General features: G+C 45.8%; 1 protein-coding gene across 1 annotated transcript in view; it reads right to left on the bottom strand.

The window, feature by feature from the left end:
• Positions 1–20,389, bottom strand: part of FAM13B (family with sequence similarity 13 member B) — a 2,585,606-nt gene that overhangs the window by 848,871 nt on the left and 1,716,346 nt on the right. Inside the window, exon 14 of the mRNA XM_044069837.1 lies at positions 1,273–1,523. Within this exon, the coding sequence (XP_043925772.1) occupies positions 1,273–1,523 (251 nt within the window). The remainder of the gene's footprint in view (positions 1–1,272; positions 1,524–20,389) is intronic.

Raw genomic sequence — 20,389 nt, 5'->3', positions numbered from 1 at the left:
AGAATGAAGGCGAGATTGACAACTTAACATTTATACACTTCAAACCCATTTCTGCCAAGATAAATACTGGTTTCAACCCAGTGACATGCCCATTTCTCAAACACAATCCAAGCGCGTACACATTCATACACATGCCTATTACTCAGATAACAGACCGGAACCACCATTTAACACACGGAATTATGCAGGTCAGCTTTTTGTCTTTGGCATCCCTTAATGTCAGGGCTCTATCACACTGTCACACAAAATTTTACCTCGCAAGGTGAGAGGAGACACAGAAACTGGTTACTGTAGTTCAACAAACACACACAGTCCTGCAATCCCAGTGTTCACCCCACATTCAGTTCCAAATCTAAGACTACAAATCATACTATTAATGAGCATTGAAGTATAGACACCATCCATGCAAGGAATCATGTATTTCAACACCTGAACAAGATGCTCTGCAATCTAGGGATTCAAATGTTTTTTGCAATCATCCATTCAGATGCTTCACAGTATAAACTAGTGACAAGACTGAACTTAAGAATGTCTAATACCAATCACAAGACGTGAAATCTGCAATGGCATACTCTGGCTAAGTGCAACATGATTAGTCATAATACTGTAAAAACAGGTAAAAGTAGTCACTGAGAGAAAGGACATCCATAGCAAAATAAGTGCTTCAAAAATATGAAACAGAAAAATCAGAATTTTCAAATGGCCTTTCAGCTACCCCAAAATCCAATATATTCTGTAAACTAAGTTTTATAAACGCTTTAAAAGTAAAACCACTCACCATGGTAGAAAAAGTAGCTCAACTTGTGAATACAGCATTTTTCATATCTCTAAAGTATTTTCTACATAAAAACCTTATATTCATGGCATGAAGTAATGGAATGAGGGGCAAAAGTCAATATTCACACTCATGCCAACACACAAAACTGAGGAGTTATTCACAAAAGAGGAGATATTTTCCTAAGTGTCTTTGCCACTAACAGTTTTTGATAAAAACTGTGGCTGCAGTTACCAGGTTTCTTTTCTCACATGGACATCCAAAAGGATAATCTGCACTATGACTGAAGAAGAGACATCAGTTTAACACTTCAGAAGACAGACAGTACACTCCACCAGTTCTGCATACCTCCTTACTGCTGCATTCAAGATACCAGTGTTTTACAGAATCCAAATAAAGCCTCCATGTTTAAAGGTAGATGTGCTACAACTCAAACACTACCACAGACTAGCTTTCCACAAAACATGGAAACTTCCAATTTTACAGAAAATATTTACCATTACGTCTTCTGGCATATCATCTTCATGTCGTTTCTCCTTGAGTTTCCTAATAATTAAACCCACAGTATCCTCTTTTGTAGGCTTCTTTTCATTCTCAGCAATTTCTTCTTCTTTCTCTGTTGGCACTACCATTGCCACCTCCTCTTCATCACCATAATCCAGAGAAGAACCAAAGCTCTTTGGAAGAGTTTTACTTCTGGGTCGAAGCTGAGGTACTATTTCTCCATCTGGATTTTGGACTTTTGCCTCTAAATGAAATAGAGAGGAAAAACATCTTCATACCAAATTTCTGCTACTACAAATGTTTAAACTTATCTGTAACAATGTTTGCTGCAGCTGAAAACCTAACTAAAAAACAAACTACATTATACCACCTCAGTGTACTTAACTATAGCATCCGACTTTGCTCTTAACAATTTTACTCCTACAATTTATCTCTGTAGCAAAGATTACCCAGTGATGGACTCCTCTTCCAAGGTGGGCACCAAATTTCTCATGGAATTAAACTTGTACAGTTATTAGAAAACTGACCTACTTCAAAAAGCATTCTGTGGTGCTATTCATAGCCAGCCTTAGGCATAGGCTACCTAGGCAGCCGGTGACCATCAAGCTGCTATAGCAATGGTCTTAAACAACTGACTCAAGGTTTCATATGAAGGGGCTACATTCAGCTAAGGGTCAGTGACCAAAGGCAAAAATGCTCAAGCAAGACTCTAGTTTTACTTTAACTGTAATTAAATAACTGGAGTGTCATATCACAAGAAATAAAATGTACAACCCCCAGCACCCCAATAAACATACAATACCCTACTATGCTTCTGAACTACCATTCATCCAGGTAAAGCAAAGCATAGCAGTGCCACAATCGCACATCTGGAAGCAAAACAGGGAAAGGCAAGCAATTCCATGAGAAAAATTCATGTTTTTCAGTAATACAATAAAAATCTTTGACTGTACAATGAATGTAGGAAAGGAAAATTATTTTTAAAGGATACAACCAACTTGCTCTGACAAACATCTTAACACGGTGAAACACAAACAAGCGCATGTTACAAGAAGCATCAATTAAAAAATAATTGAAACCTTAATATGAATGACATGAAAGTCGCTAAAAAGCTGCATACCCTTTCATCTGGCAGCAAAGACTGTGAGGTGAGTAGATGCACCTCATAAAAAACACATCCCTGCTTCTACTTCAGTACAACAAATGAAAGTTAACTGCTTAACATGACAGCTCCACATTTGCTCACTTCACAGTACAGGACTAGATTCTGCAAACATCAGGCAAGCTAAATACCCTTAAAAGTTTCCCAGGCTCATATTCTTTCCCCAAGCACCATAATATTCCATATGCCGCCTCTCCTTTCCAGGTCTCTACAGCATGTTGGAGCTATGAGCATTCTAACAGGGAATAAAAGCTAAATGCAACATACATGTAATAAATTACTAACAGTCCCAAACACGACTGCAATTACTTTGTAAATACCCCTTCAGACCTCCTCCGGCTAGGGATGGTGAAGGGTATACTGAAGTTTCATGATTCTCTGTCATTACAGCTAGTACATACTTGTGTATCTTGCATGATCCAGTCTGTGTGTAGCACTTCTACAAGAACATGTCTGATAACTTGTAGACCGAAAGCCTGGTCCAGAGTTGGAGATCACAGCCACCTTATAATGTCATTGCAGCTGCTCATATTTCTTATACTATGTTAATTTCTATTAAACATTTCACAGTGCTGTAAGATCAAAAGTAATTAAACAAGTTATGTACTTACCACAACAGATCCTTATTGTCCCGCTCAAACTGCTTAAACTGTTCTTTGCCTTTATGCTTACCAGGATGGGTTTGGATCCGATCCTCGGATCTGACTCGGCCTTACATACAAGCTCGAGGTCTTCCACTAGCTCATGGCTAAACCCTATCCCAGCATGCATTAGGAAAGCTCCCCAGATCTTGTTTGCAGTTATAATAAAAGAATACAAAATAAAGGCAGTTTAATACCTTAGTGAGGAATAAAGAAGGTCAGAGATCAATATCCAATTGCACTAACTCGGTCTTACAGGAGTGAAAAGGTTGGGGGGAAGGAGGGTGGGATAAGAATGAAGGCGAAGATGGACAACACACATGGAACATTATGGTGAGTACATAACTTCTTTATACGTTGTTGTCCTATCTCGCCCTTCATTCTTGTGTGGCTCAAGGGAGAATATTCTTCAGAATCGTGGAATCAAAGGAGGCTCTGTTCCTGGAGGCCAAATCGACTTTGTAATGAGTGATAAAGGTATGTGGTCTTGCCCACATTGCCACAGCACAACTGGTTATCAACTGACAGTCTAGCCATAAAGGTGGGAGCGGCTGCAATGGCTCTTGTGGAGTGGGCTTCAACTCTCTAAGGAAGATCTCTGTTTTGATATTTATAAACAAAGGTTATGCAATCTGAAAGCCATTTTAAAAGTATCACCTTAGAGACAGGAGCAGCTTTTTCTGAATCAGAACAGGATATAAATAGTTGGTCAGATTTTCTGAAGTCCTTAATCCTGTACAAGTAGAAGCATAATTGTCTATGCACACCCAGTTGGTGTAACGTATTCTGCCTTAATCTCATAATTTGGATAAAAGACTGGCAGATCTATGGATTAGTTCAAATTTGATTCTGAACATACTTTGGGTAAAAAGGAAGGCTTTTTGTTCATAAAGAGACCCTGTCTCTGTGGAACAGCAACTAGGGGGGGGGGGGGATTGTTTGACAAGGCTAGCAGCTCTGACACTCTTCTAGCAGAAGTAATTGCTACCAAGAGAACAGTTTTCCATGTCAAAAAATTGAGTTTGCAAGATGATGCTGGCACGAACTGGGAAAAAAATTAAACAAGATGAGACAAAATTCAAGTCCCATGGTGCTAGAGGATCTTTGATAGGTGGTCTTAATTATAAAGTACCTTTAAGAAACGCTTTGTATAGTCAGAGACAATACTGAGGCCTGATTCACCTAAATGGAAATTGGAGATCACTGCTAGCTGAACTCTTAATGGTAGCTGTGGCTGCGCCTTTATTGAATAGTTTTGCCAAGAATTCAAGTATGGAATTTACTGGGGCAAAAAACAGGTCAATAAGTTTATGAGAAGTCCATAAAGAGAATCTTTTCCATTTGCTTCTATACATCTTTCTTGTTGAAGCCTTATGAGAAGATATTAGAATGTGTTTAACTGATGAAGTGAGGTTAGGAAGCCTGGGTAGGGTTGGAGTTGGAGCAGCCAATCTGTCAATTTGAGAGTTTGAAGGGAAGGATGGAGTGTTCCTGATGCAAGAGTCAGAAGGTCTGGAACTGGGTTCAGAATCCAAGGCTCCTCTCAAAGATGAGGCCACAGGAAGGGGAACCAGATTTGACGAGGCCAGTATGGGGCAATGAGTATCAAATCCCTCCCCAAGTAATTGGCTTTCTGCAAAACTTTGGGTATTAATGGAAAGGGACGAAAAGCTTAGAGGAGACCCAAGGGCCAATTGTGTACAAGTGTATCCCTTGGTGACTCCCATGGAGGAGGGATAAGGGCAAAGTAGCAACTGCATTTGGCATTCTTGGATGTGGCAAAAAGGTTGCAGCAAGGCTGGCCCCATTTGCCGAAAACCTTTTCCACTACTTCCTGTTTTAGGGACCACTCGTGAGGCATCAGAATCACTCTGAGTCTATCACACTGGATTTCCCCACGATTTGCATTACTATCAGAAAGCGTCGGGAGGAGTTTGCCCAATACCATACTCTCAGGGCCTCCCAACAAAGGGGCAAGATTTGGTTCCTCCTTGCGTATGTACCATACAACTGACATGTTGTCTGTCTGTACTGCAATAGCTCCCAGCGGAAGAGAGTCCTGGAATGCTTGCAATGCCAGAAGCATCGCTCTCATCTCTAGGACATTGATGTGCAAAAGGGCCTCATGATCCTGCCAAGTGCCTTGGACTGTCTTTCCCAGAAAATGCCTTCCCCCCCATCTGAGAAGCATCCACGGTCACTGTGGCTAATGGCTGGGGAAAGTATAAAGGGGCGACCTAGCGTCACATGAGTGGAGTAAAGCCACCAAAGAAGGTCTTTTTTGCAAGACTCTGTTGTCAACACTGCGGGACACAGACAGTTCCTACATTGACTACTGAGTAGACAGTAGCCACTGGAGAATTCTCATGTGCAGATATGCTAATGGGATCAAGGTTATTGTTGCTGCCATGGTCCCCAAGACTTTTAGGACTGTCCTTGCTTGTGCCTTTTTCTTTGTAGGAAGATTTAAAACCTGACGTCATAGAACTTGCACCCTTTCTAGAGGAAGTTTGACCATCATCCTTGTATCCAATTCTGCTCCTATAAAAATGACATGCTGAGAAGGCAGCAAGGCAGACTTCTCGTAGTTTACTGTGATTCCTAGGTGAGTGCAGAGCTGCAAGGTGGTGTTTCTTGCTTTTATTAATAGATGCTCAGTGGTGGTGGTGGATAGGAGCCAGTCTGGAATCCTAGGTGCCTCAAGTGAGTTGCAACTACTACCATACATTTGGTGAGCACTCTGGGAGCTGTTGTCAGGCCAAAGGGCAGAGCTCGAAACTGGTAGTGACTGGCTCCTAGCTGAAAGCACAGGCATCTCCTGGATCGCCTGTCCATTCTCATGTGGAAGTACTCATCTTGAAGGTCTAGCAAGCACATCCAATAGTCTTGTCCCAGAAAAGGGAGTAATGACTGCAGTGATACCGTCCGGAATAAGAAGTTATGTACCTACCACAACGTTCCATGTTAGTTGTCTTCTCTCGCCTTCTTTCTTGCTGGATGGGTTCGGAGCCGATCCTCGGCTCCGACTCAGCACTTGCTAAGCTTGAGAGCTAATTTTACCAGCTTGAGGCAACCCTATATCCCATGATGCAAGGCGTGACTACCCAGATCTCGTTTGGTAGCTATAGAAATATGCCCATTATCTTCTTCCAACAGAAGAAGAAAGTAACCAAATGTGTAAACACCACACAGGGGAACTAGTAAAACTAGTGACCACTCACAACTGGAGTACATAGGAAGAATAAACTCGTCCCCAGAGAAGAGTACAACTTCAAGGTCTGTCCAGGCTAGGGGGAAAGGAGGGAGGGACGCAAGAAAGAAGGCGAGAGAAGACAACTAACATGGAACGTTATGGTAGGTACATAACTTCTTAATGTTAAGTTGTCAAACTCGCCTTCATTCTTGCTGGATGGGACCGCGTCCCTAGCACCTGTATCCTGGGTGGCTCAATGGAACAGACTCTTGAGAACTGTGGAACCAAACCTAGCTCTGTCTCTGGAGGCCAGGTCCAATTTGTAATGTGAGACAAAGGTATGAGGCATGGCCCAAGTGGCTGCTGCACAAATGGTGTCAATAGGTAGCCTAGCCTGAAAAGCTGTAGATGTGGCTAGGCCTCTAGTAGAATGTGCCTTAGGTTTAGAGGGCAATTCTTTGCCCCTAAGGAGATAAACATGGGAAATCGTGGAAGAGAGCCATTTCGATAAGGTCACCTTGGAGACCGGGAGACCTTTTCTGTTTTCTGCATAAGAAAGAAAAAGCTGATCAGATTTTCTGAATTGTTTAGTTCTATCCAAGTAGTATCTAAGCTGGCAATGAACATCCAAATAATGCAGTTTCTGTTCCGCTCTGTCCGAATAATTCGGGAAAAATACTGGAAGATCAATAGACTGGTTAAGATTCGTCTGGGAAGCCACCTTGGGCAAAAAGGATGGATTTGTTCTTAGAGATACTCTATCCTTGTGGAAAACCAAGTAGGGAGGTCGAACACAGAGAGCATGAAGTTCAGACACTCTCCTAGCTGAAGTAATAGCCACCAGAAAAATTGTCTTCCAAGAGAAATTTTAAAGAGCATGTAGCAGCCGGTTCGAAGGGGGGAAGAATTAGGGATGTCAGCATTAAATTCAGGTCCCATTGCAAATTCAGGTCCCATTGCGGAGGAGGATCTTTAATTGGGGGCTTTAGTAGAAAGATACCCCTGAGAAAGGCTTTACAAAGCTTGTGAGACATTATGTTCTGGTCCGCTAAGCCAACATGAAAATTTGAGATTGCTGCCAGCTGGACTTTGACTGTCGAAGAAGAAGAACCCGACTGAAAAATCTCAGCTAAGAAGTCCAAAACTGATTGAACTGGGGCAGTAAAGGGGTCTATGTCCCTGGACTTTGCCAAGAAGGAAAAACGCTGCCACTTACTAGCATAAATCTTTCTGGTAGAGGACTTTAGAGAAGCTACTATGATATCCCGTACAGGATTAGAAATCATAGGAAGCCTGGCTAATGAAGGAAGTGGAGCAACCAAGCGGTGAGGTTGAGAGAGCGAATGGCCTGGTGCAGATGACCCGGCTGGTGGGTCAAAAGATCTGGAACTGGGTCCAGACACCAAGGCTGTGCCAATAGATGGCGATGAAGGAACGGGAACCAAATTTGTCGAGGCCAGTAAGGGGCAATGAGAATCAACTTGGCTCTCAAAACGGTAGCTTTCTGAATGACTTGAGGTATCAAGGGGAATGGAGGAAAAGCATAAAGTAGTCCCCGGGGCCAAACCTGGGTTAGAGCGTCTCTGGAGGGTTGGCCTGGGAGTGGAAAGAGGGAGAAGAAGTCAGGGTATTTGCTGTTTTGGGGTGTAGCAAAAAGGTCGCAGCAAGGGAAGCCCCACTTCTGAAAAATCTCCTCCACTACTGATTGTTTGAGAGACCACTCGTGAGGCATGAGAATAGCTCTGCTCAATCTGTCCGCAATGAAGTTGGATTTCCCGGGGATGTGCGCTGCTATCAGAAACCGATGAGAGGAGATTGCCCACTGCCAAAGTCTGAGAGCTTCTCGACACAGTGGATAGGACTTGATCCCGCCCTGTTTGTTGATGTACCATACTACGGACATGTTGTCCGTCTGAACTGCAACAGTTCCTAAAGGAAGAAGTCGTTGAGGGCTTGCAACGTTAAAAGCACTGCTCTCATCTCTAGGACATTTATGTGCAGATGGTATTCGAAGGGTTGCCAAGTGCCATGGACCATCCTGCCCTTATAATGCCCCCCCCACCCGATCAGGGAGGCATCCGATGTGACTGTGGCAACCGGGGCAGGGGGAACAAACGGTCTGCCCTGGAGGACTTGAGGGGAAGAAATCCACCAGGTTAGGTGACTCTTGCAAGATTGTGTCACGATGTGTCAGTAGCCGCATATGGAAGCGAGCCAAAGGAAGAAGTACGATGGCAGCCGCCATAAGTCCTAGCACCTTCAGGACAAACCTGGCCCTGATCTTTTTGCTGAGTAGGATGATCTGAACATATTTTTGGATGTCCAGAAGTCTTTGATCTGTGAGTCTTGCTGACATCCCAACAGTGTCTAGTTCTGCGCCTATAAAGGTAATAGACTGGCAAGGTGACAAGGAGGACTTTTCGAAGTTTATGGAAATTCCTAACTGGCTGCACATATGAAGAGTGTAGTCCCTGGCCTGGAGAAGTTGATGCCTGGTGGTGGCCGTGAGGAGCCAGTCGTCTAGATACGGAAACACCTGGAATCCTTGACGTCTCAGGTGAGCCGTGACCGCTGCCATGCATTTGGTGAACACTCTGGGGGCTGTAGTGAGACCAAAGGGCAGGGCTCTGAATTGAAAATGACTCGCCCCCAGCCAAAAGAGGAGAAACCTTCTGGAGCACCTGTGAATTTTTATGTGATAGTACGCATCCTGAAGGTCTACCGAGCACATCCAGTTGTCCTTGCCCAAAAAGGGAAAAATGGACTGAAGCGTGACCATCCGGAATCTTGCCTTCTTGACAAACTTGTTTAGTCTGCTGAGGTCTAGAATTGGTCTCCAATCTCCCGTTTTTTTGGGGACCAAAAAGAATCTTGAGTAGATCCCGGATCCTATTTGGTCTGCTGGAACTGGCTGGATGGCTCTTTTTGCTAGAAGTTTTGATACTTCCAGCTTTGAGAACTCCCTTAGACCGGGTGCAACGTCTGGGAGGAATACCTTCTGAGGAACAGGATAGTTTTCGAAGGGAATCTTGTAACCCTCGGATATGATCGACTGTACCCAAATGTCTTGAGAAAGGGAAAGCCAGGCTGTTGGGTACAGCGACAATCTTCCCCCGACTGCCTCCAAGGGTGGACAGTCGGGCAACACCTCAGGGATGCTGGAAGGGTTTGTCAGGGAGAGGCTCTCTGCTACCCTGATTCTGCGGACTCCCTCTGCCCCTAGGGCGGCGTCTATTGTTATTACCCCCTCTGCCTCTGGGGGTAAACTGACCACGTGCGGCGTGACTCCCTGAGATTTACGGAACCACATCTTCCCTCCCTTCTGACCTTTAGGATAAGGTCTTGAAGGGGTGGAGAAACGGACTCCTACGGCAGAAAGAGTCTTGCCGTCCTCCTTGCATCTGGTCAATGTTTCCTTCACCTGAGGTCCAAACAAAGCCAAAACATCAAAGGGAGTATTTGTGAAGGACGCCTTAAAGGGATCTGCGAAGTTGCAAAGCCGCATCCAGGACTGACACCAAAGGGCCCATCCTGTGCCTGTGGCTCTACTCGCTCCATCGGCCGCATAAGAAATGAGCCGCATGGAGGAGTTTGTTAAGGAATTTAGGATTCCCAGCTGCGAGGTAATTTTTTCTTGAGCCCCGGCAGCTGACGGATCCTGTACTACCTCACCTAGTTCCTTGAGAATATCTCTCTGAAGCTGGGTAAAGTGACAGAGATAATTCAGCGAGCGCATAGTGAAGGTCGCTGAAGAAAAAATCCGCTTACCGTACCTATCCATGGTCCTAGACTCCTTGTTAGGAGGATGAACAGGTACAGAAGGATCGGCAAGTTCCTTCTTGGTGGCAGCTGCCACCACCATGGCATCAACAGGGACACCCTTGGTGAGAAACTGCTTGTCTACTGGGGCTGTGATAAATTTAGATGGCCTCCTAGGGACTGGTTCCACAGAATCCGGGGCCGCCCACGCCCTTCGAGCCACCACTTCCATGAGAGGGTCGAAAGGCGGAGACACCCAGAAGGTGGAAGGTCGAGATCCAAAAGCCTCCAGGTATACTGACTCATCCTCGGAGGGGTTAATGGAAGGCCAGTTCCCCCTCTGTTTAAGGAGGTCCAAGATGTCTGAAAAGGAGACATCCTCAGAGGGGGACTTTGGGGATCCCTCCGACTCATCTAAGTCAGTATCAGATGTTGTAGACTCAGGGGAGTCTATGTGCTTCCTCTTGCACGTCCTCTTACGCGGGGGTTCCCCCGAAGGATCAGGAGAAACCTCGGAAGAGGAAGTTCTTCCCAGTGGAAAAACCTGGGGCGATGGATCTCTGGGTCTGGGAGCAAGAGAGTGGGAAGAGATATCAGCAGGCACCGAGGAGGGGGGAGCTAATGGAACCGACTGTTGACTCAGCTGAGGGGCTAGAACACTCATCACCTCAAAGGCTCCCCTTCCAGGGTATGCCAGAGAGCTCCCCCTCTGAAGAAACGGGAACTCCCGGCCTCGCCGAAAGAGAAGGCTCCAAGGCCGATGTAGGTGCCAAACTCACCAACACCGAAGCTCCGAGAGGGAGAACGGGGCCGGACAAGGGTCTGATGCCACTCGCCCCCTTGGAGCCGACGCGGGAGTCACGACAACCGGATCCCTTCATGGAAGGTATCATGGAGGAAATCGGAGTAGAAGACGACGGAGCCGAAAGGGGTGGCATCAGCTCCGATGCACCAACAGTCAAGGTTTCGAGAAGCTCCGGCTCCGAACTCTGGAGGAGAGTCGAAGGAGGAAATTCAGGGGGATGAGTGATAGCGGTCGTCTGCTGAGACGGGCTATGGAGCATTTGGGCCAGTGCCTGTGATTTCAGCAATCTGCTTACCACTCTCTCCAAGTCGTGGTCAGAGAGCCTGGAAGACCTAGAAGATCGGCTCCGATGGCTCCGCTCCAAATGTAGAGATCCTGGAGCCGAGCTAATCGACTCCAGGGAAGGAGACCGAGATCTCTTCCTAGTAGGAGCCGTCGGAGCCGTTAACTTATCGGCTCCAGTCTGGGACATGGAAATGTCGGCTTCAGCCGGAGCCGACAGCGACTTCGATGCAGGTGTATCGGAGCCGGCCGGCACCGATACCACCGCCTCTAAGAGAGAAAGATCGGCTCCGGCCGGAGCCGACCTAGACTCCGAAGGAGTCGGAGCCACAGCAGAAGGCTTCGAACTGAAAGCCTGGGGGTTAGGTGGCTTAGAGGGCTTCCCCGACCCGGTCTTGGTCGGGGAGCTCTCCGGCTTCAATAAGCCTCATAGGATTAATTTATTCCTACGTTCCTGCAGGACTCTGTGGCTAAAAGAATGACAAATGGCACAGCAGTCCTGCAGGTGTAGAGGTCCCAGGCAGTACACGCAAGAAGTGTGACCGTCTGTCAGAGACATCTTCTGACAGCACGAGTCACACTTCTTGAAGCCTGAGACCTTTGATTCTTTGGACATAATTATGTCCAGTGCACCAACACACACACACAAAGTTCACCCACACAGTTAACTAAGAAGAAGGGGGGGGGGGACTAAGTACAACACTCAAACACCCTGACAGGAAAGGGAGGCTTAAGGCATGAAGGGGAAAATAACTAAACCTTTTAGGTTGAGGGAGTATAGGGTTAAGGAGATAGGCTATAGAAAGACTAACTCTAATACTAGACAAAAAGGCTTGAAAAAGGGGAAGATTTTAGACTGTAGAAAGTTAAATTACAAAAAACACTACCTGAGCTGGTAAAAGAAGACCTCTTCGCGAAGCGGCAAACGAGATCTGGGTAGTCATGCCTTGCATCATGGGATATAGGGTTGCCTCGAGCTGGTAAAATTAGCTCTCGAGCTTAGCAAGTGCCGAGTCGGAGCCGAGGATCGGCTCCGAACCCATCCAGCAAGAATGAAGGCGAGTTTGACAACTTAACATCTTGGATTTTCTTACAGATTGGTTTATGTTGCTGAGATCCAGAATTGGTCTCCAATCTCGTTTTCTTTGGAACTAAAAAGAATCTTGAGTAAGTTCCGGATCTTATTTGGTCTGCAGGGACTGTTTGGATGACTCTCTTATCTAGCAACTTTTGAATTTCTAACGTTGCCTGTTCCCTCTGACTGGGTGAAATGTCTGGGATGTTTTTTTATGTTTGGGACAGGAAGGAAAAGGGTATGGAGTAACCTCTGGATATGATGCTTTGTAACCAATTGTCTTTTGTTCTTGTTAACCAGGTTTTTGGGTACAAAGATAAGCAGCCCCCAACTGTCTCCAGAGATGGACAGGCAGGCCTCCTTTCAACAGTGCTGAAAGGGCTTACCATAGAAAGATTCTCTGTCTCCCTGATTCTGCAGATCCCCTCAATCGTGTGGTCAGTGTCTTCCATTACTACTTCACCTCTGTCCCTGGGGGAAAATTCATCATGTGCGTCCTGGAAAGCTCTCTCAGATTTTTGAAACCACATTTTTCCACTTCCTTTCTGACCTTTGGGATATGGTCTGGTAGGTAGGGAAAAATGGACTCCTACAGCAGAGAGCGTCTTTCCTTCTTGTTCATACCTGGTTAGTGTGTCCTTGACTTTGGGCCCGAACAGAGACGTGTCATCAAACGAGGAATTCACAAAGGAAGATTTAAAGGGCTCCGCAAAGTCACACAAGCGCATCCAAGAATGTCTCCTTAGGGAAATCTGCTGCTCTACTCGCTCTAACCACTGCATAAGAAATCAGTCTCATGGAGGAGTTGACCACTGAATTTAAGGTAGAGAGCTAAGAAGAAACTTTCTCTGACACTCCTTCAGCTACTAAACCTTGAAGAGCATCTCCTAACACCTTCAGAAGATCTCTCTGTAATCTAGTAAAGTGGGTAAGGTAATTCAGCAATTTAAGAGCAAAAGTCACTGAAGAAAAAATGCACTTTACATATCTGTCCATTGTGCAAGACTCCTTGTACGGTGGATGGACAGAACAGGATGTCTCAGAGTTCCTTCTTGGTGGCTGCCGCCGCCACCACCACCATAACATCTACTGGGACTCCCTTAGTTAAAACGTTTTTGTCCGAGGGGGAGGTGATGAACTTATTTGGCCTCTGAGGAAAGTACAGTTTTGTACCTACCATAAATGTAGATGTTCGAAGATCCACATTGCTGCAGTCCTTACATATGGGTAGTCCGCTGTCCTCGGTCGGCCCGAATACCAAAGTATTAGGCTGACGTCGGTCAAGGCGCTTAAAACTGACATCAGGACGTCAGGGTACAAATGCGCATGACCGACGTCATATCCTCAGTCTTTTCTTGCCCCAGATGTCAGAAGGCCCTAAAAGAAAGGCCAAAGCCAAAAACAGCAAAAACAACCAACCACCCCTGCACTAATCATATCTACAATATTTACAATATGCACAACCCAAACCACACAACCACCTCTAACTACAGAGGGGAAGGAGGGAGGGTAAATTGGACTGCAGCAATGTGGATCTTCAAACATCTACATTTATGGTAGGTACAAAACTGTACTATGTTCTTCATCTCACATTGCTGCAGTCCTTACATATGGGTAGAATCCCAAAGCAGAGGTAAGGGAGGATGGCAAAACTATAAAGCATTAGGAGCTGCCAAAATGCCCTGCAAAATTGCAGTGGCAAAACCAGCCCTAGATTTAGAGTAAAGTGGAAGGTGGTAATGCTTAGAGAAAGTATGCACTGAACTCCAAGTAGCTGCCTCCAAAATATCTTTAGTAGCCACCCCTTAAAAAGCTGTAGAAGTGGCAGTAGCCCTAGTGGAATGAGGCCTAATCCCAGCTGGAATCTCCTTACCATGATGGGAATAACAGAAAGCAATACAAAACCAATCCACTTAGAAATAGTCTGTTTTGAAACAGGTTTGCCCTGAGAACCCAAAGCAAATGAAACAAACAACTGCTGAGACTGCCTGAACCCTTTAGTTCTGCTCAAATAATATCGCAACTGTCTGTGTATATCCAAAGTGTGCAAAATCTTTTCCCCTTTATTTTGGGGGTTTGCATAAAAAGTAGGCAAATGAATAGTTTGGTTTAAAGTCACACTAGAAACCACTTTAGGCATAAAGGAAGGGTTAGTACGCAAAGATACCCTGTCCTTGTGGAAAATTAGGAAAGGCTCAACCGCCATAAGGGCCTGTAATTCAGAAACCCTTCGCAGAGGTAATGGCCAACAAAAAAGCAGTCTTCCATGATAAATACTTCAACCCGGCAGTCGCTGCAGGCTCAAAAGGTTGTAGAGTGAGTTTCTCCAACACAAAATTGAGATCCCAAGCAGGAGTAGGAGCTCTACGTGGGGGTCTTATATTCTTTGCCCTCTAAGGAATTGCTTAAACAAAGGATGAGAAAATAATGGTGGGTCACAGTCATAGTGAGCAGAAATTGCTGCAGCATGAACCTTAATAGAGGAGAAGGACAAACCTTTGTCCAATAACTCAGTAAGGTATTGAAGAGCAACACTTAAATTAGGCTTAGAAACATCAAAGTCCTTTGCTGTACTCCAAATTAAAAATCTCCTCCATTTATCAGCGTAAACTTTCCTTGTACTAGGCCTTCTGGCCTCCAAAATAACATTCAAAACTTGTTGCGGAAGTTGAGACCCTCCAGGGTTTAAAACAGAATATGCCAGGCTGTTAGATGTAGAGAGTGAAGTTTGACATTGAGTAAATGACTGTTCTCCTGAGACAGCAGGTGTGGAATCGAAGGCAAAGGCCATGGAGGCTCCCGCACCAGACTTCTCAGTAATGGGTACCAGTGCTGTCGAGGCCAATCCGAGCTATTAAAATCATGGTTGGCTTGTCCTGTCTGACCTTCAGGAGTACCTTTGGGAGGAGAGGCAGAGGTGGAAAGGCATACACGTGAAGATTGCTCCAATTGAATGAGAGAGCATCCACTTTCCAAGCTGTGGGATGAAACCTTTTGTGCAAAACTTTGGCAGCTGGTAATTTAGAGGAGAAGCGAACAGATCTATGTCTGGAGTTCCCCATAACACTGTCAATTTATGAAATACATGAGGATCCAATTTCCACTCGTGGGGATCCATAATTTGTCTGCTCAACACATCTGCTAAGGAGTTCTGTGCTCCTGGCAGAAACCTTGCCTGAAGATTCAGCTGTAAACTGAGAGCAGTCTCCCACAAAATCATTGCTTGCCTGCATAGAGGATAAGAATGTGTCCCCTTGCTTGTTGATGTACCACATGACAGTTGTGTTGTCTGTTAGAATCAACACCTGCCCTGGAAGAAGCAAATCCTTGAAAGCTATCAATGCAAATTGGACTGCTAACATCTCCTTCAAGTTGATATGTAAATGTCGAAGTCTGGCAGGCCACGTGTCTTGTATCCACTTTCCATTCAGATGAGCTCCCCAAGCTTTGTCTGAGGCATCTGTCGTTAGAATCTGACTCGCCTCTGGTCGGGTCACAGAGAGTCCCTTGTTTAGGTGACATTCCTGAGCCCACCACAAAAATTCCTTTTGGATGCAAGGTATTACCTGAATGACAGTGTCCAAATCTTGGCAGTGCTGCGTCCATACATTTTTGAGATACCATTGTAGCTTCCTCATATGCAGTTTGGCATTGGGAAGTACCAGAATACAAGATGCCATGAACCCCAAGGCTTGAAGGACTGTCCTTGCAGTCAGCCTGGACTGACGAGACAATTGGTGGAAGTAAAGAGAAAGATTATTTTGTTTGTCCGGGGTCAAAAAGGCCATCTGGGATGCTGTATTCAGTCTCACACCCAGAAAGCACATGTCCTGAGAGGGTACTAGACTGGACTTTATTTCGTTCACAGAATACCCTAGGCATCTTAACACTGCCATCACATACTGTAAATGATGAAGAAGTTCGTCCTTTCCTTGAGCCAGAATCAGGCAGTCGTCCAAATAAGGATATATTTGTATTCCTCTTAGCCTGAAGAAAGCTACCACTGGAGCCAGAACCTTTGTGAACACTCTGGGCACAGTAGATAAGCCAAAGGACAATGCAGAGAACTGATAATGAAAAGTCCCAGCCCGAAAACGCAGATACTTCCTGCAACAGGGCCTGATAGGAATATGAAGGTAAGCCTCCTTGAGATCCAGAGTCACCATCCAGTGATCTTTGCCCAGCAGAGGTAAAAGCTGTTGTAACGTCAACATTTTGAACTTGGGAATGTCCAGATATGTGTTGAGGATAGATAAATCCAAAATTGGTCTCCACGTGTTCCCTTTCTTTGGTACTAGAAACAGGCGAGAATAAAATCCTACGCCCACTTCTGGCAGAGGGACCGGTTGTATAGCTCCTATTTGTAGTAGTAGAGAAATCTGTTTGTGAGCCTCTAGTCTTTGTTGAGGAGGAACGTCTGGCATGCCTTTGAAAGGAGGTAAGGTATGGAAATAAAACTTGTAACCTTGGTGTATGATATCCAATACCCATTTGTCTTGGGTAATTAAAATCCAATTTTCCTTGAAGAGTGCCAACCTTCCTCCCAAAGGTGCTGCCAGGCAAGAAGGATCTGGCAGCTGAAAAAGTAGGTCAATGGGCCTGTTTACGAAAGGACTGGCCCCTGCCCTCACTCGAAGACTGTGCAGGTGAACTCCATGTTCTAGGTCTGAAGGAACTCTGAGCTCTGCCCCTACCACGTCTAGATCTACCCCTAGACTGAGAATCAGAGGAAGGATACGTCCACCCCTTAGCAGGCCAATTTCTACTAAACTTTGGGGGCTGAACTTGCAAAAAATCTTTAACAGTCTGCATAGACTTAGCCTTGTCTTCCAGTTTCTTCAGGACTGATTCCACAGGTGGACCAAACAACACTTCAGACTGCAAAGGAGCATCCAAAATTCTTGTCTTAACATGGTCAGATAAATTCTGATCCTTAAGCCAGGCGTGCCTGCGAAGAACTGAACCAGTGGCAGCCACCCTAGAAGAGGCCAGCACAGCATCAAAACCACACTGTAAAGAATGCTTACCCACCTGTTCAGAGACATGCACCAAATCTTGTAATTCTTTACAGTCAATGCCTTCTGCCAGAGCATCCACCTTAGATTTCAATTGTGAAAGGAGAAAATGTTGATATTTCAACATATGAAACTGGCAATTCAAAGCCCTCATAGCTAAGGTAGAAGATGTATAGACCTTCTTTCCCCATCTATCCAAAGCTCTGGCCTCTTTATCTAGAGGAACCGGATTCTTTACAACAGAGGCCTTGACCCCTTAGGTCCTTGACTAACAGTTTCTGGGTCCGCCCTAGGACTCTTATAGAGATATTTATGAGCCTCAGGCACCCTGTAATACCTATCCGGTTTAACAGGCGCAGGAGGCAGAGAATCAGGATTAAGTGAAGCCTCTGAAAATACATCCTGCACAACATCCAGAACAGGGGGAATAGCTAAGGGCCTATGTTGAGGTAAAAACAAAAATTCCCTAAGCCTTTTCCGTGAATCAGAGAAGTCCTGACCTTCCCACTTAAAATGTTCCCTCATAGAATGAAGTGTCTCTGAAAAAGAAAAATCCTCTGGAGGAGAAGCAGAAGGAGTGGAATCTTCTGCATCAGAATCAGAATAAGGAGAGTACTCCTGCAAGTCTTCAGCCGAAGACTCTGAAACATCCCAAGCCTGCTCAAAACTTTCCAACTCTGGCTCCACCCTAGGCCTCTTCTCAGGAGGGGGCAAAGAACCTCTAATCAGAGTAATCAAATCTTCTGCCATTTTAAGCATGTGCTTCTTAGGCACAGACCCTGCTGAACTAGGACTGACACCAACAGAAGCTAAACCTGGCCTGCCTCTGGAAGAAGCCTTGGAAACAGAAGGAGAGGGCCTAACCACCCTGGGAAGGGAGGGGAGTACAGAAACCTGAGAAGCCCCTTCAGCCTGACCTGCCTCCTGAGAGGCCACATCCTGCAAAACCAAAGTCTCCCCCTGAGACTCCAGAGAAGCCTCCATCGGAACCACCGGTTCCACTGAAGCCTCTAAAGAACCGGCGTCCGGAACGGACGACTCATCTTGCTTGGGTTTAACCGCTTTGTCTTTGCGCTTCTTCAAGGAAGCGGGCGTCGGAGTATCCGACGGCATATTATAATTGCACCGCTTTCTGAAGACCAGCCTAGCACAATCTAACCTTCGCTTAATAGTGCGTTTATTAAACCTAGCACAAAAGCGACACCCGACTACGTCGTGCTCAGGCCCCAAACAAGGAATGCACAAAGAGTGATAATCCCTATGCGGTATTTGTTTCCCACAAGAAATACAATTATTCACTTTTTCTGACATCCGGTAATACACTGAGGCAAGAAAACACCAAAATATTCCCCAACGGGGTACTTAGCCAACTTGGATCCGTCTGAAACTCCGAACTCGAAAAATTTCAGAACGCCGAACGGCACTTGCAACGCTGCTTCTGCATCGGACCATGTGGCAAAAAAGACTGAGGATATGACGTCGGTCATGCGCATTTGTACCCTGACGTCCTGATGTCAGTTTTAAGCGCCTTGACCGATGTCAGCCTAATACTTTGGTATTCGGGCCGACCGAGGACAGCGGACTACCCATATGTAAGGACTGCAGCAATGTGAGATGAAGAACATCAGGATCCACTGACTCTGGGAGACTCCCATGCCTTTCAAGAAACTAAGTCCAGAAGTTCATTGAAAGGCGGAAACACACAAATGGAGGAAGGGTGAGATCCAAAGGCCTTCAGGTACACGGAATCTTCTGCTGAAGGGTTGGTGGACTTCCATCTGCCTAAGTATTTCTATGATGTCTCCAAAGGAGACATCATCAGGAGGCGACCATGGGGACCCTTCGGCTTCATCGAAGTCCATATCCAAAGTGACAGACTCCTCTGGGGAGTCTAAATGCTTCCACTTACATAACCTCTTCTGAGGGACGTCTACAGGGGGTACTGTGGAGAGCTTGCAGAGGAGTGGGGGGTACTCTGTGGGGCATCCTGAAGCCTAGGATCTCTGCATCCCTGTAGATGCAAGGGCATAGAGGCAGACACCAATGCCTTTGGGGAAAGAACGTCCAGAGATGACACTTGAGCTGCCTGTGGGGACAGCACTCTCATCACCTCAAAAGCCCCCTGCCCCTGATCCAAGAAAATCCCTGGATCTGAAGAACCAGAGGGTATGGCCAGAATCAAGAAGGGCAGCTCCGAGGTTGAGGTAGGAGCAGAGCACACCGGAGCCAATGCCCAGAGAGGCAAGGTCGGATCAGACAACTGTCCGATCAGACTCATCTCCCCAGACACAACCGGAGAATGTCGGCTCCTAGACTCCTCAAGCTCTGATGGAGCCAAGGACGTCAGAGCACTGATCGGATCCAAAGATCCCGTAACAGGTCATTGTTCCGACAGTTCCACCAATATCAGCTCCGAACATTGCAGCTCCGAGGTCAGGTCGGAATCGAAGCAGAAGGGGAGGATGTGGTCGGATCAGAAGTCCTTGGGGTTGGATCCTATAACAGCTTGGCCAGTGCCAGTGTCCTTAGCCTCTATATCACTTGATCCATGTCATCGTTGGGCAGGCTCCTGGAAGACCGAGAGGAGGGGGATGGAGACTTGGAAGGCTGGAGCAAAGGAGATCTAAGAGTAGGGGAGAATGGTTCCAAGATAGGGGATCGGCTCCAAAACTCAAACTCCACTGGCAGCGAGACTGATGGTGCTGGAGCAGAAGATCTCAGATCCGATGGCCTTAGGATCTGGAGTGGAAACTATTGTAATCTTCTTAGAAGGCTCTGATGGAGCACTGGAAGAGGAACATCTCTTCCCATACTTGTCCGATTTAGAGTAAGGAGACTGGTCAGACTGTAAAGAACCTGGACCTTCTTGTATTGCTTCTGAGAAGGTGGCTTTTAAGAGACATCTTAGTATTAATTTATTTTTTCTCTCCAGAAGAGCTCTGTGACTGAAAGAGTGACTCCTGGAGGTGGACAGCTCCTAGGCAATACACACAAATAGTGGGTCTATCAGTGTGGGACATTTTCTTTCCACATTTCTCACATTTTTTGAACTCAGAGGGTTTTGAATCTTTAGAGGACATTGTCAAAAAAGGAACAGTAAAACGAAAAAGGGATAGAATATATATATATTTTTTAAAACTACAATAGCAGCAACAACAATATCCACAACAATAGTTAA

Source organism: Protopterus annectens, chromosome 4.part0 (assembly GCF_019279795.1).
Source record: "Protopterus annectens isolate FY-2018-M chromosome 4.part0, PAN1.0, whole genome shotgun sequence".
NCBI lineage: Eukaryota > Metazoa > Chordata > Ceratodontiformes > Protopteridae > Protopterus > Protopterus annectens.
Note: the sequence above shows the minus strand (reverse complement) of the source record. Positions and strands in the feature narration are given on the sequence as shown.